Below are 23,890 nucleotides of genomic sequence, written 5' to 3' on the forward strand. Positions count from 1 at the left end.
TGGGGAGGTCCTGCCTCCTGGTCCCTGAGGGTCCTTAGTTTGTCATTTGCCCTCTAGTACGAGGGGCTGAGGTTGGTGAAGATGCCAAGCTGGATGTCACGTGATGAGTCGGGGGGTGGTTGGGTGCGATCCCTTGGAGGGCACCGCTCCACCATGGATGCTGTTGGGTCCTCTGCATTTCCTTCAGATGCCTTCCCTCTCCCAGTTTGCTCTTGCAGCGTGTCTGTCAGCCTGGGGCATTTCAAAAGGAGTCTCCCAGCTCTGCATTTTCTTTGGCGTGCTTTTGTTTCAAAGAAAGAAACACAAACGTGCACGCAGTGCCTTCCAACAAGGTGCTGAAGAGCTGAGCCCAAGGCAGATCCCATTATCTCTGGGGCTCATTTGTTGTCTAGGGTAAAAGTATTTCTTAGTAGGTTTCCCATGGGACGTCTGCATTTATCAGAGTGAATCCCAGGTGCTGATTGGTTATCGACTGCTAGGAAGTGACTGATTCTCTGGTCCTGAATCCCAAGGAGCAAAGAAAGGGGTCAATAAAAATGACTGTTGGTGGGGACTGTTGATTACGGTTTATAATTGATCTTTGTCACAGCCGTATTGACTGGTTTGTTAGATCATTAATTGCCCTTGGCTTCGCTCCAGGCCATTACCTAACCAAGTTGTCGTTAGCTCTTGGTAAATGGCTGTTCTTTTCCTGGGATTATTGCCCTGAATACTCGGATTCCTTTAAATCCCAGAGAAACGATCCCAGCACATCGCTCTCCGCTCTCTCTCTGCTCATTGACAGGCCTTTGACTTCTGCTGGACCGTGGCTTTTGCTGGGGGCAGCCGCAGACCACAACATGGTGCTTTTTTCCTCCCCTTCCCTGGCCTGGGCTCATCTCCAGAAAGGACCGGTGTCTATCAAATCATGGGTCTTCGGCTAAATTGATAGCGCTTGGTGATCTTCAACAGAGCTATGCTCGTCTTTCAATAAATGAACCGGCCCATCAAGCAGTTAAGGTGCTTGAAAGGGTTGATAGAAAGGCATCAGACAGGCTGAAGGGAGCGGTGCTGCCTTGTTCGATGTATCCCGGCTCCAGCCTAAGGCTGCAGAGATGAGTTCCCCCCCTGCATCCCGTCCTTTTATTGCTCCTTTGAGTCTCTCAGCAATGGGGTCAATCCTACATACCGTATTTTCATGTTAACTTAATGCTGTGCCTGGCACCCCTGAAATGCACCATCCACCACAGACCTCTCTTTCCACGTTGACTTGAGCAGACATGAAAAAAATAACAGGTCTCTAAAACCTCAGTGCAGCAACCATTTATAGGTACCATCTCCTTTCTCCAAATGCGTTTTTCTGTCCGAATGCTTTGGAAGGATTTGGGCAAACAGCTATTACTTTAAAACAACAAACATTATACCGTCAACCCTGACACAACCCAACATATAACATCTGAACCTGCCACAGGTGAAGCAGGGGGGCCCCACCCACCAATATCCTGCTTCTATAAAATGTTGTTAAATTATGCCCCAAGAGACCCCAGGTCGAGGGCCAGATCATCCCCGAGCAGTGGCTGCCCAACCTCTTGAACCCCTCCAGCGATGGAGAGTCCTCACCTTCCCTGGGCATCTATTCCCCTGCCTCCCTGTCCTAACAGGGAAAGAGTTTTTTCTGGATATGCAATATAAACATTGCTGCAACTTCAAGCCACTCTTGAAGGAAGACAGAAAGGGCTTTCTCCCACTCTTCTTTATGGCAACTTCAAGGACTTGCAGGCTGCTAGCATGCCCCTTCTTTAAACATCTTTTCTACGTACGCAGCTCCTTCAGCCCCCCTTCCTATGACTCAGTTTCCCAGCCCTTTCTCATCCTTTTCGCACACCTCTGGACCCACTTTAACTTCTGCACATAAAAAGTGGAGCCCAGAATGGCACACCGGACCCCAGACGAGGCCGAAGCAGTGCTGCGTAGAGAGGCGCGATCCCCCCGCCTGCATCTTGCACCTAGAGGCCTCATTTTCAGAGCGGTGTCTTCAGAGAAATTTGAGCCGCACGATAATGGTAACACTCATCCTTGGAAGTAGGGAGAGAAGGAGGCCGGAGGTCCGGGTTCAGCAAAGCCTTGCTTGTGAGACCCCCTCCCGGGGAGGGATCACAGGTGACCGGGGTCTGTGTGGGCTGGTGCTTGGTGCTGCTGTCCTCTCAGGGCTTGTTAGCAAGGTGGAGAGCCCGGGGTGGTCAGCTGTGCAGCGGGCATCCTCCGAGGAGACACAGTGGAGTTGATGCTGGCTCTCTCTGAGGGGGTGCAGACACCCCCTGGCCTGCTCCCATGGGGTCCCAGCACCATATCAGGTTCATGTCCGGCTTACGGATGTCCTCAGGGAGCCTGTCCCCTTTGCAGCCATGGGCTCCCTTCTAATGGAGAGCAGATATCCAGAGAGGACGAGGGACGGGGGGTAAGAGAGAAACAGCCAGGTGCCAGATGCTTTGATCATCAAAGCAATGCAAGGGGCTGAGCAAGCACCAAGGAGTTAGCCCCGGTTGAGTTCCCGCCTGTTCCATCCACATGCATTTCCCCGGAGACCCAGGTTTAAACCCCTTTCTGATCACTTAAACCAGTGTATGTGCAATGTCTGTCCCTGGCCCAGGGGACAGATCAAGTGAGCGTTGGCACCGGTGTGATGCAACAGCTGACTTTTGCAGGCAAGGGAGCCCGGCTCAATGCACCAGCCGAGGTTTTCAAAGACGTCCCTGCGTCTCCGTCTGGGGGAGAGTGGCTTGAGGGGCTGTACGGGGCCCGATTTTCACATCCTGCTCATCCTCTCTGGATATCTGCTCTCCATTAGAAGGGAGCCCGTGGCTGCAAAGGGGACAGGCTCCCGGAGGACATCCGCAAGCCAGGCATGGACCTGATATGGTGCTGGGACAGTCACTAACCAGGGGTTAAATGCTTTGTGAAAAAGGCTCAAGACCCACTTGCTTCCCTGCTTGGACTCACTGAATTGCCCCAGCCCCTACTTGTACCCCTGCCTGGGCCTGTGGGCTCCTCTTGACACCCTCCCACTTCTTTTCCATGGTCACGCCATCCGGGAGGGTGACCTATGTGCAGGTCAAGGTGAGCATCCCCTCAGTACTGGAGTCCAAGGCTGGTTACTGCTACCTCTACTTTCTTTTATATCTCCTGTGCTGCATGGGCCTCGGGTTTCTCTCTCTGTCTGTCTCTCTCTCCCACACACGCACTGCTCGGTCCCTGGATTGCGACTCTCTCCTGTTTCAGACATATGTCACCGAGCACGGATCCCACCCCGCAGCTTAAAATGTGCCAGTTTTTACCTCGTCAATCCTCTGACAATAGCAAGGAGCCTGCGCGCCGTCTATCTGCTTAACGGCGTTTATCCAGATACGCTGCAGACACACAAACCCCCAGAGAACCGAATGATCCAGCCTATTTTAGCCAATAATGTATTAAAGCAGCATCTTAGCATCGCACCAGCTTGGCTGCTTTATTGGCTGTGGCAGGCCTCTCTCTCTCGGCGGCTCTCGACTGACTCGATCTGTTTTGCAGTGAGCAAGGGTGGAAGTCAGCCTCGGGGAGCAGAGCATCCCAAAGCACCTTATGAAGCAGTGAGCAAGATGCTGGCAGCGTCGTGGTGAGGGAAGGAGAACGAACAGTGGGGCTGGTGCATTGCACGTTCAAACTGGGTTTGCTCAGGTCGGGATCTCATTGGGGTCTGACAATCTCAGCTCAGTTCCCACCTGCATAGGCAGAAGGACCCTCCGCTTAGGATTTCATTTGCAAAGTGTGTCATGTCCTTCTCCCCCCATGTCTCCAGTGCTGCAGTGCAGTGTCAGCACTGGGTATAAGCCCAAGTCCTAGCAAGGGATTTGAATCTACCACCGGCATGAGATTAATGCAGTCCTGGATGGCAACGGTGCTGCAGCCCCCATGGCTTAGAGGTCCGAACAGTGGGGATTGCTGTCTCGCAAGAAGGAGGAGATCCCGGAGAAGATAAAGCAGCCCTGTTGGTGGGGATGCCACTGGTTTCTTTGCTGGTCTCTTGTGGTTTGGGGGCACCTGGCCCATCAGGACACTAAGGGGTCAGGGTGGATGTAAGTGGCTCCTTGCAGCTGAATCAGAATTTCCCAGGGGCAGGTTGCATTTCTAGGGAGGGGTCTGGCTTTGCACACCTTTAGGATTTACGCTGAGCCTACTGGTTTCCCTCCCGTCCCAGTGGAAAACGAGAGCCCAGGGACTGGACCTCCACGTCTTTGCTCTGACACTTCTCTCCAGCTCCCCAAGGATTTTGCAAACCCTTCCCAAACTGCATCGCGTGTGAGGCAAGTGCCATCTTTGCCAGGAGCCTCGAAACCGAGAGATGCTCCTTGTCGTAAGCTGGGCCGCTCACGCCTCATCTTGGCCTGAGTCTGTATGGACGCGGGCCCAGAGCTTGGCTCCGCACCCCCTGCTTCAAATCCACTTTACTCCAAGCCCAAACCCACCTGTGTTGGCTCAACTCTTGGGCCATGACCTAAGACTGGTCACTCCCGACCTCTTCAGCAGCTGGACCTCTGGAAATCTGCACCTGGCTCCGACTCCTGCATCCTGGGCTCATCTTCAGGTTATGTTTTGAGGAGAGTGCGAGTCTGCTTTGCAGTATCCGTATGAGGCAAACGGGGCCTATCCCTACGCGCGCGCTTGTAAGGCGAGAGTGGCAAAGCTCTTGAGCTCAATGAATGCAGGATCGCAGCCTGAAGCAGGGATGAATGACAGGGAGGGAGCGCGTTGGGTACCCCCGTTGCATCAGGTCCTCGTGCTCTGTTGGCCGTTGTCTGCTGTGCAAGGAGACCCTGAACGAAGCGATGCTCCGGGGGCGGAAAACCCATTGTTTTATTAAAACATGAAGAGACAAAGGGAAAAATAAAAGGTAAAGGAGATAAGTCGAACTGCCTGTTGTCATGGAGATGGTGTTGTCCCGGCATCTCCAATAGGAAAGCAGGGATCCCTTCTCCTCCCAACTTTGCCATTAGGTTTGTGTCATTTTCTGCACTGTTAGGAAACAAATAACAGAGGGACCGAGATGCATTTTGTTCCCTCCTGGTTCTTCTCCATGCATTGGTCACAGCAGGGCTTTGTGGCAGGCATGGGGACCGGGATCCGGCTGTGAGCTGCTGGACCTCCCTGAGGTTGGCTAACTCTTCCTTGCACTTTCACTGCATCTTTTTGGAGGGTCTGGAGGGGCCCATGGCAGCTCCATCTTCCTCTCTGGTTTCCTCAGGGCCTCATACCATCATGTCCTGAGTAAGGTGGGTCAGCATGAGCACCTACCGCTGTGTCCTGCATGCCGTGCTGGGCTCACGATGCCGTGTCCCACCAGAGAAGTCTCCTTCCCCATATCCCTCCATGAGTCCAGCGGAGGGCCACAAAAATGGTTCGGGGCCGGGGCACATGGAGGAGAGGCTGAGGGAACTGGGCTTGTTGAGTCTGCAGAAGAGAAGACCGAGGGGGGTTGAATAGCAGCCTTCACCACCCTGCAGGGGGGCTGCAAAGAGGATGGAGCTGGGCTGGTCTCAGTGGGGGCAGATGGCAAGACAAGGAGCAATGGGCTCAGGCTGCAGCAAGGGAAGTTGAGGTTGGATATTAGGAGAAACTTTTTCAAGGCTGGAAGGGACCTCAGGAGAGGATCCAATCCCTTCCCCTGCGCTGAGGCAGGATTCACACATCCAGGTCCTATCTTGTCCTCTCCTCATGGTCTCTACGGGGTGGCAGGGTAGCATTGCCTTTTGAAAGGCAGGGTAGCATTGGCTTGTTTTCCCTAGATCAGCCCTCCCAAAGAGAGGCAAAAGGAAGGGCCAAAGGATGAGGCCAAACAAGACCAGGGAAGGGTCTTATCAAAATCGCATCCTTCCAGTGACCAGTGCCGGCCACTTGTGCGCAGGGAAAAAGTGAAGGAGGGTTTGTGATGAGGGAGGTGTTTGTAATACAGTGTTTTAACTCAGGCTCAGCTTTGTCATGCAACAAAAGGAAAAGCCTTACGTCACCTGGAGTCATTGGCTTTGGCATCCTCAGGAACCAAAGCACCAGAGATGGGAAGGAGACAAGAGGCCCCGTTTAGCCACTTGGAAGAGACACTGAAGGGTTGTTCCTCCTAACAGAACAATAATCCTTGCAAAAGTCAAGGCTTTGTCAGTTTTAGATTGAAACGACTCCACCGGCAGTTCTTCTGCCCGGTTTCTCGGGAGCTTATTCTGCAACATAGCAGACCAGTGTGATGCTTTAAAGCCAGGACTCGACGAGTCTCATTATTATTACTGGTCACACTTTATAAGAGGACTGTAATTACATGATAGTTACATTGCAATTAAAGAGTAATTATATTGGGTTTGCTTCTCGGTAAACAACTATTACTGATGACTGTAATAAGAACGTTAATTGCGGCACCAAACTGTGTGTTGTTCATCATTTTGGTCTTTTTCATACACAAAGGTTGGACTAGATTAAACACTGGAATGGATTATGTGTAGACTCCCCATTCTTGGAAGTTTTTAAGAGCAGGTTGAACAAAGATTTGGCTGGGCTGGTTTAGTTAGGGGTGATCCTGACTTGAGCAGGGGGCTGGACTAGATTGCAATTCCTGAGGGCCTTGCAGTTGTTGACTGAGCTGTATTAAAAAAAAAAATCCTCTGAGCATGGACAGAAACCTAAAGCTAACCCCTTCTCCAACCTGGGAGATAAGGGGCGTAGGATCTCTGAGCTTTGCCTGGATCCTTCAGTTCTTCTCCCTGGGTTCACAATCGCAGGTTTATCGTCATTAATTATGTGCCTCTGTCTAGATTTTGATTGGGAGTGTGTCAACGAAAGCATAGCATAGCATTTCTGATAAGCAGCTTCCCCCCAGGCCAGGGACAGACGTTGCACATCATCTGGTATAAGGGGTCAGAAACCAGTTCAGATGTGTAACACAGCGGGGTTAGGGACAGAAGTTACACATAAACCGGTTTAAGTCATCAGAAATGGGTTTAAAGCTGTAACAGAGCAGAAGTTCAGTGCACATCAACCAGTTTCAAAATGGCTGAAGCTGGTTTAAGATAAACCTGGTTGAATGTAGCATCAGACTGAACTGATTTTGGTCCAACCGGTTTATGAGACTCCTGTCTCAGACCCCAGGGGTGATACAATATTAGGTCTCCATGTCACTGACCGTGACCTTCAGGACCGTGGCCTTTTGGGAGTGAATGGCTGGGGTTGGACCTTTGGTACCGACTGCCGTCTTTATGTGGAATGGCTCCAATGCTTTTGTGTTACTTTCAGACACTTTAGTAGGCAATTTTAACTCAGGAAAAACTGGAATCTGGAACATACCATGGGGGATGCATACAGGATGGAGGCACTTCTGCCAGGGCCGCTCCCATGTTCTTCCCATTATTATAGGAAGAAGTTTGCTGCAGGAGCTGCATTGTGTGAGAAGCCTATTCCCATCAGGATATGTTAAGGAGGATCAGTCAGGGAAAGGCCTTGTTTCTGGGGTTTGGCTGGGCTTAGGTGCAAGCCAAACACCAAGATGCTCCACGTGGGGCAGTTCTGGACCTGCACAGAGCCCCTAGCCCTTGGGGATCTCCAAAGCCAAATAGATAAGTGAGCAGTGAGATCAGGCTGCTCCTGGGTTAGGTGGCAGCTGAGTGGGGTTTTTTTTTTTGGATTGCAGGTTTGGACTTGGATGGCTCCCTTTTATGGAAGCCCTGATTTGTGTGCCTAAATCCCTAGTCCTCCACCTTTGGCTGTTGTGATTCAGCTCAAGGCCTTCGTGACCCAAACATAGTTGAAAACTGACCCCTGCCCTACAGAGCTGACAAGCTAGGATCCATACTAGGGATAAAGTATCCGCAACTTTAGCATCTGCCGCCAAAGAAAGTGCACTGAAACCAAGGCAGCCTTTTCCTGACAGCTTCTTAGCAAGGGCTTTGCCTACCTGCGGCTACAGAGATGCGCAAAGGATGTGAAGCCACCATTGTCTGGCTGGTTCTCTGAAATGCGCTATCCACTTTGTTGGGAAGTGTTTTATGAATGCTTGATCTCCTGGAAGCAGGCATAACCGCTCCCCCCCCCCAAACAAACACACAAACAAACAACAACCCCAAAAAACCCTGAACCAACATTTACTTTCTGAATGATATTTACTTTCTGAATGATTTATGATTCACCAAAACAATTGCTGCGGGCAATTTTGCAAAACAGGAACTTTTTAAAAATGAGCTGGACAAATGTATGATGATGCAGCTTTGGACAAGAATATATCTGAGCATGTGGGCTCCTTCCAGGATATCCAAGGAGCTCCGAGTGGGGGAGGATGAATCAGGATGAGTGGGACAGGGAGGATTCAGAGGCACGCAGACAGGACACTGGGGAAGCTGTTGAAGAGCAGCATATAGATCTGAGTGTCATGATTTGTGGGGCAAATTCCTGGGCCCTGGAAGCGAATGCAGATTTTCCAAGGATTTCAGCGAGGTCATGATTTCATCCATTACATCACAATACTTAAGCAGGAGGCATTTGTTAAAGAAAAGAGCTACCTTTTGTGGGCCCCTCTACTCAGCTTGAGCTCCAGCTTGGTTTCTCTGGTCTACCCAGGACGGACCTGCATTTGAAACCCTACATATCACACTGGGGCATCTGCTGACCGGCTCATGTAGCACAGGTGAGCATACTGGTGCAACCCTGAGGCTGGTGAATACCTCCATGGGGTCCAATGGGAGCTGGGAATGCTCGGGGCTGCAGACTAGCAAGTCTTGAAAGAGTTAAATCTGCAAAGGTTCATGGGTGAATTTGGGCAAACAACCAAAGGGGGTTTGAAAGGGCTTCAAGGTTTTGATATACGATTCCCCTGCTGCTTGCTGGGCCCTGGCTATGGAGTGCAGATACCAACTTGCCCTGGTTTGAGGCAGCATTCAGCTCAATGGGTCCGTTTCTCTGATCTCTCTTGCCAACAGGTCCTCTGATCGGCTTTGCCGCTCTGTCTCAAGTTTTCTTCCCTCTGCAGCGCGGGGATGAGCATCCTCACTTCTCCTGCAGACAGGTGGTGAGCAGAGCTGGGGGAAAAGCAGCTTCTCAGGAAATGTTGTATTTTTGCACTTGTCAGAATCGTGCCCAACCCTGACTCCAAAAACCCCAGTGCACCAGGAGGCTGCCCACACCAGTGGTTTTGCAGGGACCATCTCTAAGGTCCTTCATCTTAATGCCAGGAATCCAGCAAGTGCCTTGAGTTCGGTGAAAGCCGGAGTAACTTGTTTCTAAATGCTGGAGGCTGCAAGTGAGAAGGGAACAGTGGGGGGGGAAAAAAAGCCCAGTTCACTCTCCCTTTCAGCATCCTGTGACACAGGAGACCAGGCAAGATGGGCTGGTCTGACCCAGGAAAGGTAATTCTTATGGTCTCATATAAAGAGCCGGCGCGTTATTTTGGATGCAACGATGTTTTGTCAGAACATTTCTGGAGGCGTGAGGCTCCCTCACTACATCCGTGTTTGGAGACCCTCGTGTTTGGGGCCACAGCAACTTGAGGGCTGGTCTGAGGCTGCATTTCAGTGAGATCCCTGCGTGTGGGTGAGACAGCAAAGGCGGCACAGCCGCCACCCCGTGCCATCCGGAGCGAGGTGCTGGGTGAAACCGTGCTCCCCCAGTGTCCTGCCTGGCGTGGACCTGCAACAGCCCTGGTTTAGCTCAAAATAGCTTGCCACAGGCAGAGACATTTTGTTTTTTGCTAAAAGCAAATAGAGTTGCTAAGAAACGAATATTGCAGAGACGGAAATCCACAAAAGGTTTGACAGTTGCTGGATGGAGCGGCTTAGTGAACATGACCATACCGATAGATGAGCGGGGCAGGTTAGTCCCTAGTTCAGCATGGTCCTTTCGCACAGGAGCTGGATGCGTGCCGCCCGGTCTGGGTAAGGCACGGCACTGATGGAGACTGGAAACGCGGGGGCGGAGAGGAGCGGGGTAGCCCAGGAGCACAGCGGATACAGCCGAGCTGTGAAGACCAAGTAGCTGGTCAGGAATAAAGTTCCCGTGTTCCCGTTTGCCAGATCTGGGAGCAGCCGCAGCAGGTTAGTGGGTCTGGTTGTTTATGATGCCTGTAGTCGTGGCACCCTATGCCCCGAGTCTGACAGCACTTGGGACCTGAACATGGTCAGGGTTTAGCAGGGAAATCATGAAATGGGGCATTTCAGCAGCCAGGAGGCATGGCTGGGTGCTCAACAATGCTGCTGGCTCTTGACCTCCTCCATCATTACTGTGGCTTTTAAGGAGCCGTTACCTATTAAATACCCCTCACCCCCTCCCTGCCCCCCAAACAAGGGAAATAAGCTCCTTGATTATTCTTCTGCAAGCTGTTCAACCTCTGATATGCGCCACCCCAGAGGTGGCTGCATTTCAGCAGCGGGCGAGGGAAAGTCTCTAGTTAAACACTAGGGACCAAAGACACAGGGGCAGCGTCGGATAAGAAGTGGGCTGCTGTTTGCTATTGGGCGACTCCTTGAAAGCTTTGGAAACCATGATCGCTGCCTGGACTATTTATGGACACCCATCTGCTCGCAGGTGTGCGATGGTCATTGCTCGGTCCGTGCCCATGGAGGGAGGCGCCGGGGAGACGAACTATTAAAATAGCAGATAAAAAGCAAAGCTCATGAGTGCAGCGCCAGGCCCGCGAAGCACGAATGCCAGGAGTTGGTGTTAATCTGCATCGGATTTGAAAGGCCTGGTGGGCGGAGAGAGAACAGGCCACAAGAAGCAGCTGGGCTCTCTCCATCCCCCAGCCCTTCTGTTGCAGCCGCACCATGGGGAGATGAGGAGCGCACAATCAAGCAATTCATCCCCGCGCTGCATTGCTTTGCGTGGCTTGCAAAGGCCAAGGAGAAGGAGGAGAAGGAAGGGGGTGGCGGTGGGGGGGAAGCATCTCATGGAAAGCACTTGCAACCAAGCTCCTGCGCCGCTGGCTTCGCTGGGGTCACCTCATTACCGCCGGGCTTTGTACGCAGCTGATAGGCAGCGCTGCACATAGATGCTGCTTCCTCTCCAGGGCCAGGGTCAAGCATGGACGTGATGGGAAAGGTTGCAATCAGCCTTGCTAGCCTGGGCGCCTTTTATCCGGCCCTCCCTTGTCATCCTGAGAAGCCGTGGTTCTCCATATGCTCTGGACTGGCTCTGGCACAGGCAAGCAGCCCCCTCCCAGCAGCCTGCAGCGGGGAGGGGGCATTCAGTGAAAGAGGCCTGGATGGGGGAGGCTCAAAGGCACCCAGGTGAGCTAGGAGCCTGTGTCTCAGTGAGTGCCTTTGTCTTCATTCACCCACCCTGCCAAAGTAGAAAGCCCTCCCTGCAGAGCTGAGACTCAGGGCAGGTAGACGTGACGGTCTCCATCGTCCTGGGATGGGAATGGGGCTGTGACTTGCCCTGCATCTTGCAAAGGTCTGGCTGCAAAGCAGGGATCAGTTCAGGGACATCCAGGCTCCCTGCCACCGCGTGAACTGCAAGGTCGAGGGCTGGTCTGTGCGGGGCAGTCCTACCAGCTTCGGCTCCGGTGAATCCTCCTGGTGTCCTAGGATCCCGGTTGCTCATTTCTGGCTTCCTGTCTCCTGCATCCTGCTTCTCCCTGGTGCCTGCTGCTGGCTCCTTGTTGCAGATCTCAGCACAGGCTCCTAAATCCCTGCACTCTGGCAACCGGCTCCTGGCTCGTGCCTTAACTTGTCCTGTGCAGCTATCGCTGCCTTTCTGGGAGCCCCTGGCTAGTGCCCCTTGATTCTGTCCTTGCCCAAGCCCAAAAGACCTACATCCCAGTCATACCTTGGCAGGATCCGGCCCCTCTCCCCAGAGCACTTACCCTTCCCTCCCATGGGTCTGCCAGTGCCCTGAAAGGGAAGCCCGTCCATGCAAGGAGCATCTGGAAATGCTGTTGCTGCCCTTGCCGAAGCATTGCCTGAGCCATCCTCAACATAAAGACAAGCCACCTCTCTCCAATCCTTCACCCCACTTCGTCTAACGAAGCCCTGACCCAGTCCAGCGCTTCCAGCACAAATCACTGGGGATGTCCTCCGGTCTCCTGGGGTGAAAGACAGCGCTAGGGAGAGATGATGAAGGAGGTCTTCATCTCTCCTCCCAGCTCAACTTTCTCCAGTCTCCAAAGAGAAGGAGACAAAGATGGGAGTGGATGGGGGAAACTCCCAGGCCAGCCTCGCTGTGCGGACCTCGAAGCAGATGTACCCGGCACGAATGGCAGTGAGGAGGGGTGTAGTCTCGGTGGCATTTGTGCTCTGATTGTGCATCTGCGCGGGGGGGATGTCTCTGCGTGGGAGAAGCAGGCTTATAGCAGAGGCCCTGCTGTGCCAGGGACTGCCCAGCTGCAATTTGCTGCTGTACAGGCAACTTCAGGGAAGCTGGCAGTGGTAGCTCTGTGAGAGGGAGACAGCATCTCCTTATGGTTAGAGCATGATGCCCATGCACTGTGTGATTTCAGGGAGCCCCCCCCCACCATGCAACTCAGTTTGCCCATGTGTAAAGTGGGTCCAGGAGCAACACTTCCCTTTGGTGAAGTCCTGCTCACCCCCCTGCTTTGAGAAGCTCCTGTTGGGAGGTGCTGCAGAAGCAGGGGCATTGGTTGCATTTCCAGAGAAAGCCAAGTGCCAGCTGCCTCCCCACCCCTGGAGGCTGGTGTCAGGCTGGGTAGGAGTCCTGACACTGCCAACCTCCGAGGCCAGCTTCCTCCCATGGATGTCTCACAAGTGCTGCGGACATCTCGTGAGCTCCCTGGTTCGTGTCAGGAAGGGTGACACCTCGGCAAAGTGAGTGTACCAATGCCGTAATGTCCCATACGGGCTGGCCTGCCACAGGAGTCTGGGCATGGTCCAGGCACTGGCCGGGGTCTCAGCAAACCTGGGTTCAGGTCATGGCTCTGCTACTGCCTCTCTGTGTGCCCATGGGCACATCACTTTGCCTGAAATCCTGGCCCGCTGAAGCCAGGTGTGGTGGACATCCCTGGGACTGAGATGTTGCCTTTTACCTTGTGTTTTGTGCCCTGTGCGTGGGGATGAGCAGCTCCACGTTGCTGGCTCTCACCACGCCAGTGTAACCTGCAGCTCAGAGACTAGGAGGCTTTTTTTTTGTTTAAAATCACTATATTTTTAATTAAATGTTGCGATTTCTGAGCCAATCCTATGGTATTAGGAGCCCCCGCTTGTGACTTTGGCCACCTCCAGCTTGGCAGTATCACTGACTCTTTACCACGAAGAGCTTGGAGATGGCCCATGACGTGTTGGAGGAGAAGGCTAGTTCAGTGGTTAGTGCATGAGGCTGCTTTCTTAAAAGGCATGAGGCTGCTATCAGTCAGGGAGCAGGGGGATACAGCAGACGAGTGTCCTGTGGTGCTGAACCTCTGAAATCTGCACTCGTGTCAGGGCCGTGGAGAGTCTCAGCACTTCTGGGAGGCAGGCTGCATTCAACAGCCCATTAGAGCAGACGAGTTAGAAATCTTGGGATAAGGCTCAGGTATTAGAAAGCCCATTTTACAGGTAGGAAAACTGAGGACGGACACTGAGTATTTAGCTGGAGTCAGTAGAAGAGGACCCGTGTGCTCAGGCCAACGTGCTTTGGGTACGGCCGTGTGCTTTGGCTATGAGCAGCCTCACCAGAAAACCCCACAACAAGCTTTTCTCTCCATGTTTCCAACCTGGATTTTCCCTAGATCCCCACACTGATGTGGCTCGGGAAAGCAGCTGAGCTTCGACCCCTTTCCTTCCTTTGCTTCTTCCTTTCCATGCCCTGTCCCGCTGACCACCGGGTTGTGGAGGGAGGGGGCAAAGGCTGGCCTGGCCCGGTCCCCCGGGAATCCCGGCATTGTGGACAGCAAACACTCAGGTCCTCCAGCAGCGCCCATGCTTTTAACTCCCTGCTGACTCTCAAATGCATTTCATCCACCCCAGCCCTGTAGCACACACCATCGCGCTGCCTGTCACTCACGGGGTGACCTTCATAGCACGCTGCCCTCTGCGGCTGAGCTAGTGCTTCTCGCCGGCGAGATGAAAACAACAGCACCCGAGGGGAGGAGGTGGGAAAGGGAAGCCTTTTCACGGGCAACTACGCAGCATCCTGCACAATGCACCCAGGATGAGCCGGGTGACCTGGGACGGCGCTGGGGACAACTAGCCGTCGGCTCTCTCCGAGCATGAGGAGGCTGATACGGGGGCCTGGCGTGGCTGGGACCTGTGGGGTATGGGCAGAGCAAACCCATGTGGGTCAGGTGTGACTTTGCAGGACAGGCCCATGCAATCCTCACTCCAGAAATAATCCTTCTCTGAGGGGAAACGCCAGGGTCTGCCTCGTTTCATCCCAGCAAAGAAGAGGCCCTGCTTAAAACAGCTCCCCAGAGTCTACGGGGCCGGCTCCAGTCCCAGCTGAGTTGTGTGGCCAAGTCACTTCAGTCCCAGGTACGTCTTCCTCCCCCATCTCAACTGGGAGGACAGGGAGCCCCCAGTCTCAGAGAGGATGTACTGGGGGCGATGAGCCAGGAGGGCTAAAAGGGGCTGGATGTGAATAGTGTCTCTGATATTTCCCCCCCGTCCCCAGCTGAAAGGAGAACATGCCCAGGAGAGGTGGAAAGGATTTGGGTCAGCTTTTGCCTGTCCCTCCCCAGCCATAAACACACCCCTGCAAGTTGGGGGAATATTCAGATCCCCTTTTCACACGGTGGGACCCGAGTCATGGGGAAGCTCCTGGCTGCATTTGCAGAAGGACCGAGGCGCTGGTGCTCCTCCGACTCTGTGCGCTGCCTCCTGACCCACTGCCTTCCCGTCCATGGGACGGACATCACATCGCCCAAGAGGACCTGGGGCCACTTCAGCAACTGGATTGGGCTCTCCTGACCCCCTTCCTTGTGCCTTGACCTTGACCCTGTAATCGTGCCCTCCTCTCTGCAGGCTGGACAGCCTGCTCTGCAGATCCGGTCCCGTTGTTCGAGACAGTTACAGGCAACATCTTCCACCAGGGATACATGTCCCAAACCACAGACATTAATAACAGCTCTTTCACCTCCACGTAGGTCATATCTGACCCTGCAAGAAAGTTATGGCTGGCCTCATTTGTGCTGTAGAGAAGCATCTTTCTCTGGCATACAGGGGAGGATCTGAGGCATGGACTGGGGAAGGGCTTTGTCAAGGGCCCACAGTGATTTGGGGGCCAAGCCAGGACTGGATCCAGGTGTCCCTAGTTCCAGGCATATACATATATATATATATGTACATATGTGTGTGTGTGTGTGTATATATTTATAGGTGGAGGCTAAACAAAGAACTCTCTGTGTGCATATATATGTGTGTGTGTGCGTGCGCGTGTGTATTGGGGAGTTTTCTTTTTGGGGTTAGCCGTATTGGTCTGGGGCTATATGATAGACAGAGTCTTTTGGTGCAAGTTGATATCTTTTATTAGATCAACTTGGAGGTGGGTTGAAGTTTCAACTCAAACCAAAAGACTTTGTCTATTATATATATGTGTGTGTATATATATGTGTGTGTGTGTGTATGGATAGAGAGAGTATTATATTTTTAAGCCATGTCTGGGAGGATTTGTGTGTCCCGTCATGCTGCTAATAATCCCCTTGCAGCGCTTTGATCTGATCCATTACTGGCTTCTGCATCTCAGGCTCTCTCTTGCCCTGCTCCGCTCTTTCTGCCATCTCAAGATGAGCCGAGGCTGTGGACAGGCAGCCAGAAGCCAGATCTGTCGGCTCAGATCGACTCTGGGGCTTCGAGTGGCTGGGAAGCAGCTTTTTGGCCATGGGGAAATGCAGAGCAAGAGGCAGGGCCTGGGATTCTGCCTCTGGTCCATTTATCCAGCTCTTGGTCTAGCTGAGTCTGGTCCCTCCTCCCCACGACCGCTCGCTGCATTGGCTCATGCCTACAGCCTGGCTTCAAACCCCTGCTCCTTGCCCCCATCTTGCCCAGGTCGTCCCCCCACCCAATGCACTTTGCATCTCTTGCATGGCAGACTCACTGTCCTCCAATGAAGCCGGTTGTGTTAACTTGTGGGGGGTATGTGTCAGCTGAACTGTATCACAACCTGCCACTTCTGTCCAGGATCTCTCCAGCTAAGCTGAGCTGAGTGGAGCCCAGGCATTAGGTTGGGAGACATTTTTTTGGAAACTCAGGTGCTGTAGAAAGCAGTGCGCATGAGCCAGTCCTGGCAAGGAGCTCTCTTTCTGCTGAGCATCCTTTCTCAGAGGGCATCACGTTGGCCGGGTGTCCAGTCGTCTCAGCAAGGCATCCTCTGAAGCTCTGACTGCTGGCAAATGGTTTCAGGTCCTAGGGCACTTTTGCAAGTTGGGTGTATTTATTTAATCTCTCCGCATGGTGCAAGAGCTCACCATCGACAGGATTGACTTGACAGGCTCCTTAAAGGAGAGTCAGCTGAGGCATAGATAGCGCTGGGGTCCATGGCAGGGAAGCGCCGGCTATGCTTGCTATTCATTTTGTTCCCCCAAGGGAGCCTTCAAAACACCGGCATGATCCACCCCGGCCAAACTGCAGCCTCCCCATCAGCATTACGGCGACCCTCTGGGTGCTGCTCCAGGCACCCTTGCTTGCTTAGCAGAAAGGCGAGACGTTCCCAGCCCTTCCAGCTCTCCCTGCTTGCAGTTCCTTGTGAATAAGGACATTAAGGAGTTGATGTTTTTCAGGCGGCAACAAGAGAGAGAGCTTTTTTTCATTTTTTTCCCAGGGCCACGCACTAGTTAGCTGTCTGCCACCATCAGAAAAGAGCTCTGTGTGATGCCGGCTGATTTCTTGAAGGCACTGGAAGCACTGCGGAAGAAGGATTAGCTTTGTTTGATTAGCAGGGTTTTCATCCTTCCAGGATATTAGCCATGCTCCAGAGGAAGGAAAGAGGGAAATAGAAGGCAGCAGACTCCTTTAATGTGGCACATCAGAGCCGGCAAGCAGAGCAGGGAGACCCAGGGACACCATAGAGCTTGCCCGAGCCGGGGAGAAGGGAGTGGGAGGTGGGGGACAAGGCGCTTCCTTTGTCCTGTGAAATCTTGTGCAGGGAGACAAACTTTCTGCCGTCGTTTTCTTGATTAAGACGAGGCAGAGAGTGGTCCGGCCTTGCTGAGCGTGCATCTAACGCTGGGGTAACACTGCGCTCTGCCGGGCACATTGGGAAATGCCACATTATGAGTCATAAGCCCTGATACGTGCCTGTCGGAAGAGGATTCTCCATCTGCGTGTGTGCACAGACCCTACGCATGGGCAGCGCGCAGCCCCTCGGCCTGCTCCTGTTGATGTGATGCTTGAAGCCCTGATGGTCCATGGGGTGTGTATGGGGGGAGAAGCTATGGCGTTCTTCAATGGACTCGGAGACGGTCCAGGCTCATCTGGAAGGTGTCGGGAAGAGAAGCCCGGGGCTCCGATTTTATGTTGGGTTCAAGCAGACAGAGAAGGCAGGTGCAGGCGAGCTGAGAGGAGCGGCAGTGACGAGCAAGGGGCTGGGGGGGCACCTGTCTCCACAGGGAGCTGCAAGCACATCCCTCAAAGCCATCCCTCTCTTTGCATGGGATAGCGTGCACCTGCGGTCATGGCCCCTCCTGCGCTGAGGGGAGATTCCCCGAGGGAATCAGTCTCCGGCATTGCCCAAACTGGCAAGAAAGCATGGCCTTGCAGTCGAGGTTTGTGCCCAGGACTTGGGTGTGGGGTTCAATGCCCAGCTCTGTTGCAGGATCCCTGCACGGCTTCAGGCGAGGCTGCCCATGGGAACAGAGAGGCGTGCAGTCCCTCTGTGCTTCGACTGCAAGGTGTTTGGGGACACCTGTTTGACCAGCCCAAGGAAGCTCAGACCTTGGGTGTGATTAGCATGCAAACTACTAATCAGTGGAGAAAACAACGACTTGACTGGGCCTCTTGACCTGAGGGGACTAAGACATTTGGCAGATCCTGTCTGCATTTCGGCTTCTGCTTTGTCTCTGTTACCCATGCCATTTGGGGGGGGGGGGTCCATGCTGAACTTGTCAGACACCTGCTTTCTTTTTGGTGATTATAAAGACAATCTGACTCTTGTTCATCCATTTCTCCTTGGACTGTGGCTGACTCAGTGGGCTTGCATTGCATTTTCGGGCAACCTGTAGTTTAGATCCTAACAGGAGAAGCCCTGTTAGCAACAGATCCCGCTGTGGATGGGCGCAGAGAGAGAGGAGAGCAGCGCTAGGGGTTGCAACCCCTGTCCCCTGCGGCCAAGGGCGGTCTGCCCTTGCACGCTGCTCTTAAAACCACTGTCTTGATCTGCTGACCCCCTTGTGCAGGAGGATGCAGGAGCGCTGCATCCTGCCATCCCCACCCACGCAGCGGAGATCCAGGTGTTTACGTGTTTATTGTTTCCTTCCTTTTAAAATTTCCCACTTCAGCAAGGATCAGTTGAAGGAGAAAAAAAATACGTTGATGGTAAAGCCTTCCAGATGGGACTCTGTTCAGGGGAAATCAATTCCGAGGCCTAACAGCCGTAACGCGGCATCCCATTAACGGGGCGTCGTCGTTAAAGTTTGTTGGCTTCCGCAGCATGGATCCTGGAGAGCGAGGGCCGCTCCTGGGTGGCACGGGGCTTGCTATTATGGAGCTGGGGCTAGGCTGCCCTTCATGTGAGCAAACCCACATTGGCGGGGGGGGGACGGGAGACTTGGAGGCTCCAGGTTGTGGAGTATCTAGTTGGGATTTGGCCCTGAAATGAGCAGATTTGCCCCAGTCCCAATGCCTGCTTCTGTCTCCAGACACTTTGGTTGCTATAAAATGTTCCTCCCCAGCCACTAAAGGGAGTGGGTTTTATGGGGAGATGGACCAAGAGGTTAAAAATGCCCCGATATGGCCGGGGAGAGTTTCTGGGGAGTGGGCTGCCTTCCCTTTGAGCGATCTCAGCACTCACTGAGGGCCTGAGCCGTCCTCTTTGCAAATGGCATCCCTCATTAAAGATGTCTCAGGTCATGCCAAGGAGATGGGCGCCAGGTCCACATTGCAAGTGAGCATCTGTCCTGCCCCCTTTCATCTGCCTGCTCCCGCAATGTGGTCTGGCACCGCGATTCGGAGCATGCTGGAAATCTGGTGAGTTTGAAGCGCTTGGCACAGCGGGGACGGCGCTATCACATTTGGCAGGGGACCAGCTGGGGCCCGGGCTGGGAGTCGGATTTCTGCAAGATTAAAATACAAATGGGTTGGCATGAGCACCTAATCTCGCCGAACCCTGAGCCACGTCAGAAGCTGCATGTGGTTTCAAGGTCCCGCGAACTTGGTGGCGTTTGGATCTCGCTGGCTCGCTTGCAAGGTCAGCCTGCGGTCTGGCTGCCGTCTTGGGTGGAGTCAGGAGCCAAGTCCAGCCGTAGGAGCTGGAGCTGCATTCGCACTCGGAGCTCCTGCAAAGCGTGTGGGCTGCACGATGGTCTCAGGTTAGGTCTCACTCTGATTTTAAGGCCTTTCCTCGGGGTGCAGCTCGGCTGAGTGGCTTCTGGGTTCGATGCTGATGTCGTAGACACGTCCCCCACTGTGTGGACTGGGTGCAGGACACCGAGAGCTGAAACCCCCCTGAAGTGTGGGAGGAGATGGGTGGGCAATGGGGCAGTGGGGGTGCTGATGGGGAAGATGTCTCCCACACAGCAAGGAGGAGGTTGCGAGTGGATTATAAGCCCTGGCTCTGAATCTATCTCTGGTTGTGACCTGAATACAGTGCATGCCCATAATCATCCCAGAAGTTGGCTGTACATAAGGAGGATGGAGTTGGAGAAGGCTTGCTGGGTGGGATGCATGCAGAAACCTCTTTAGGCTCCGAGATAATGTTTGACTGCTTGGACTGCAGTCCCATGAACTTAAGCACCTGCTGATACCAGAAAGGGAAAGGCAAGCTGGCTGAACTACTGCAAAGGGCTGGGGTCAGTCTGAAAGGGCCCTTCAAGACAGCCAGGGCTTTTGTTTTGTGTCCTGGTCCCCAGCTTTCTCCTGGGCTGGAGGTCTCCAAAAGTGCTAGGGGAGAGGGGACCTACAGCCTATACGCCCCCTCCCACCAGCGACTGCCTGACCCCTGTGCAAGCCTGGGGTGGCTCACATGGACTGAACGTGCTGAGAAGGGGTATTTTAGCTCCCTCTGTGCCATCTGGTTGTGACAGCTGACATTTCTGAGGCTGGCAGCATTTACCTCGAGGTGCAATGGGTTTCCCTGTTGCTCAGAGCCTTTGCGCCAAGGCTGGCTCAGTCTGAAAGCCAGCAGCGAGGGCCCAGGAGGACACCGGTGCTAAGGCCGGATGCCCCTGGGCTGCAGGGCTCCCCCTCCCACTGTCTACAGCATGCTCTCCTTGCACCCTGTATGGGGCCCTGTTTCCTCCCCCCGACACATCCCTTGACCAGCTATCCAGTGTTTAGTGCTGCTTATTGGAGCCTGGGGACCCCCCCGGTGCATGCAGAGGCAATGAGGCTGCTGACGTCTGAAGCAGCGGACTGGAGGGGGCAGGACAAGCAGGGTAGTGACATGCACAGCCATGTCCTGAAGGAGCCCAGTGCTCCCAGAGGTGGTGGTAGGTATGCGTGTCCCCTCCCTGTGCCTCCCCAGTGTCTCTGGAAAGCTGTGGGGGGTGCCCTGCACCCCTAATGCAGCCCTGCATCCCTGCATCTGGAAGGGGCACAGCTGCCTGGAGCAGGGCGGCATAATTATTCCCTGGTTCTTGGCTATAGGTTTTGCCCCTCTGCTTTGAGGACCGATCCTCATATTTGGGGTCAGGAAGGGATTTTTCTCCCATGGTCAAATTGGTACAGACTGCAGAGGCGGAGTTGGGGGGGGGGAGGTGGCCTTCCTTTGTAGTGCGGAGGCATCCCTTCTTGTTGGCACCACTCGCGCATCTATTAGCAGCCTTTGCAGCAGAAGGGCATTGGCTGCCATGGCCCCCCGCTTTCCCTGGGGCAGGTTGGGGTGTGACGTCTTGTGGCAGGAGGTTAGAAAATGGACTCACGTGGGATGATTTGGGCCGGGGGTTGGACTAGATACGACCCACTTCTGCATGAAAGACACTGGGGAAGGAGGAGGAGGCGTGGGGAAGGGGGCAGGCGGACACGGGGGGGCAGAGGCCTTTGCACAGAGGAAGGTTGCGGTGCCACGGTGCAGAGGAGCCACGACTGCACCGAGAGGGCATATCCCCCGGCTACAGCATTGGGGTGACTGGTCCCAGGCAATGCCTGGCAGTGATGGGGGTTGGTAACTGGCCTTCCCCTGGGGTAACCGAGACCCCATGTGTCCCCGGTGGCTCACCGGGGGTGGGGAGGGGGTGGTGCTGCCTCAGCAATGGGTTAATTTTCCATCTCTTTCCATCTCCAGGCAGTGCTTATGGCCACACGGTGGAGCCTGCGTCCAGACATGGGAAGAGCGGCTTGATCTCGCCCGGAGCCTCCGACGCCCTCGCTTTCCCCGCCGGGCTCGCACCTGTTATGTCCAAGACCTGGCCCCTGCCTGCCCATTCCTTGGCGTTCCTGAGGACCAGAGACCTAGGATGAGGAGCACTGGATCTGCCCTGAACCTGCTTTGGATCTCGCCACTCTTTTTGGTGTGGACCGTGGTAGCCCTGGACCTGGCGCGGACGCCCTGCACCACCTTGGTCCAAGGGAAGTTTTTTGGGTACTTCTCCTCTTTCGCCGTCTTCCCGCCCAACTCCTCGCGCTGCTCGTGGATCATCCAGAACCCCGACCCCCGGCGCTACACCCTCTACATGAAGGTCCTGAAGCCCACCGGCGCCTGCGACCGCCAGCAGGTCCGCACCTACCAGTTCGACTCGTTCCTGGAGTCCACCCGCACCTACCTGGGCATGGAGAGCTTCGACGACGTGCTGAAGCTCTGCGACGCCTCCACCAGGTTTGCTTTCCTCCAGTCCAACAAGCAGTTCCTGCAGATGAAGCAGACCCTGCCCCTGGCAGACGGCGGGCACGTGCGGTGGAAACCAGCCAAAGCTCAGGAGCGGGACTTCTCGGTGGAGTACCTGGTGGTGGGCAACAGGAACCCTAGCAAAGCTGCTTGCCAAATGCTCTGCAAGTGGCTGGACACCTGCCTGACCACCAGCAGCAGCTCTCACCCCTGTGGCATCATGCAGACGCCCTGCACTTGCTCCGGAGGGGAGGCCCTGGACCAGCCCAGCGAGATCCAGGGGCTGAGCAAGAAGAAGGACGATTGCTTTAAGGATGGGATTTACTTGGAGAACTGCATGAGCAGCCCGAAAGACAGCAGCGGGGTGGATTTCCTGGGTGAGTGGCGTCCAGCTCCGGTCTTGGCTGTTGGCAAAGCTGGGATGGGCACGGGGCGGTTTGCAAGCAATGGGGTGGAAGTTGAAGACTGTCCTGTGGATCTCTTCAGTTGTTTATACCATGCCCGTCACTGCGGTATGGGAGCTTCTCCCATTGCTTCATCTGAAAGCCATTGCTCCTTTTATTCATTGCTGGGCAGGCTCTGTAATTCTGGTGGCTTTTTATTAGCATGCAATGAATTAGCAGATGAGTGCTGGCTGAACACATGCGAGCTGGTGACTGCTCGGGGATGTGCCTCATTTATTTGCATCCACAGAGGCAGCGATGGGCTATTTGTGCCCAGGGGCAGGCAGGTTTCTAAAGCACACGCAGCAAGGGGTGGCCTGAAGGGAGCCCAGACCCATGTCAGGTTCTGCTCTGCAGCCTTTTTTCCCCATTCAATGCACAGAAGAGATCTGAAGTTGCCTCCAGGGCCGGAGAATACAGACCTAGATGAGTGCAGGTTTTGATTTGTGGTCCCTCTGCACTTGAGAAGTGTCTGGATAAGTCCCTGTGTGGATAGGCAGGGGTGGGGGAGGTATCCCCAGCTGCCTTTCTCTGCATTTGAATGGTGCGGGGGCAGAAAGCAGAGCTGGGAAGCAGGACTGGGTGTGAAGCGGGCTGGGTCTCCTCTGGCACAAGGTCCCCTTGGACACCTGTTTATGCCCATGTCCCTTCCCCTGTTTGAGCGATGGCGGTAGAGGGAACGGCTCGGTGCTCTGTGAAGCAGCCCGTGTTAGTGATGTTGGGTGAGTACAGGTCCCATTAATCTCCGTCAACTTGAACAGTTGCAGACTCTCCGGATGCAGGGCAGAAAGTGGGTGCGGGGGGAAGGGAGAGAGAAGGCTTCTGGCTTGGAAATTGCAACTTCTGGCTGTTTCGGGGTCCCGCGTTGCTCATGTTGCTGCCACCGAGCAGGTGGCTCTGACCTGGGTGGGATATGGCATGTGGGCCTGGACTCAGAGATCTCCAAATGCTGAAGTCTAGACCTGCCCTTGACTGCTGCAGCTGCACCCTCCTCCACTACAGTGCAAAGACTGGAGCTGGATCTGAAATGTGTGGGCCATGCTCACTTCTGCAAAGCCTCCGGCTGCATTATTCCTGGGGGTGAAGAATAGCCAGGGCTCAGGTGGCGACTCCTTCATGAGGAATAGTGGGCAGCCTGGCGTGGTCGCGCAGGCGTGGCTTTAGATACCGTTGAAACAACTAGGTGGAAAAGTCACCATAAGTCACTCGGTATCACATGACTGTGGATTTTATGGGAGCTGCTGGGGCCCGCTAAACTTTGCATCAGCATGTTATGTCTCCTGATGAGAGCCAAGCGCAAAGATACCACCGATGGAGTCCTTGCACTGAGCCAGCTTGTGAGCTGGTTGCAAAATCTGTTATTCAACAGGTTTTTTTTGCATAAATCTCTTTGCATAAATGCGTTTTCTCCACTGGAACAGCTTTGCATGGACTTTAGTCATGGCTGCTTTGTGTAGGGCTGGTTTGAGCCGTCAGTCACGTGCCGTTGTTTTTTATTCCCTCATTGGATGGCTTCTGCATTCCCAGGGAGCCTCCAAAAGTCTCTATGGTTTTTAAAAGTC

The 23,890-nt window shown here is 54.2% G+C and overlaps 1 protein-coding gene across 2 annotated transcripts in view; it reads left to right on the forward strand.

Moving 5' to 3' along the window:
• ADGRB1 (adhesion G protein-coupled receptor B1) overlaps positions 1-23,890 on the forward strand; it is a 451,386-nt gene that overhangs the window by 96,765 nt on the left and 330,731 nt on the right. For both annotated transcript variants that reach the window (XM_019528237.1, XM_019528238.1), the window contains exon 2: positions 21,346-22,262. In XM_019528237.1, the coding sequence (XP_019383782.1) occupies positions 21,518-22,262 (745 nt within the window). In that variant the 5' untranslated portion in view covers positions 21,346-21,517. The remainder of the gene's footprint in view (positions 1-21,345; positions 22,263-23,890) is intronic.

The sequence above is a fragment of the Gavialis gangeticus genome, unplaced genomic scaffold (assembly GCF_001723915.1).
Source record: "Gavialis gangeticus isolate Ggan-Ray unplaced genomic scaffold, GavGan_comp1, whole genome shotgun sequence".
Lineage (NCBI taxonomy): Eukaryota > Metazoa > Chordata > Crocodylia > Gavialidae > Gavialis > Gavialis gangeticus.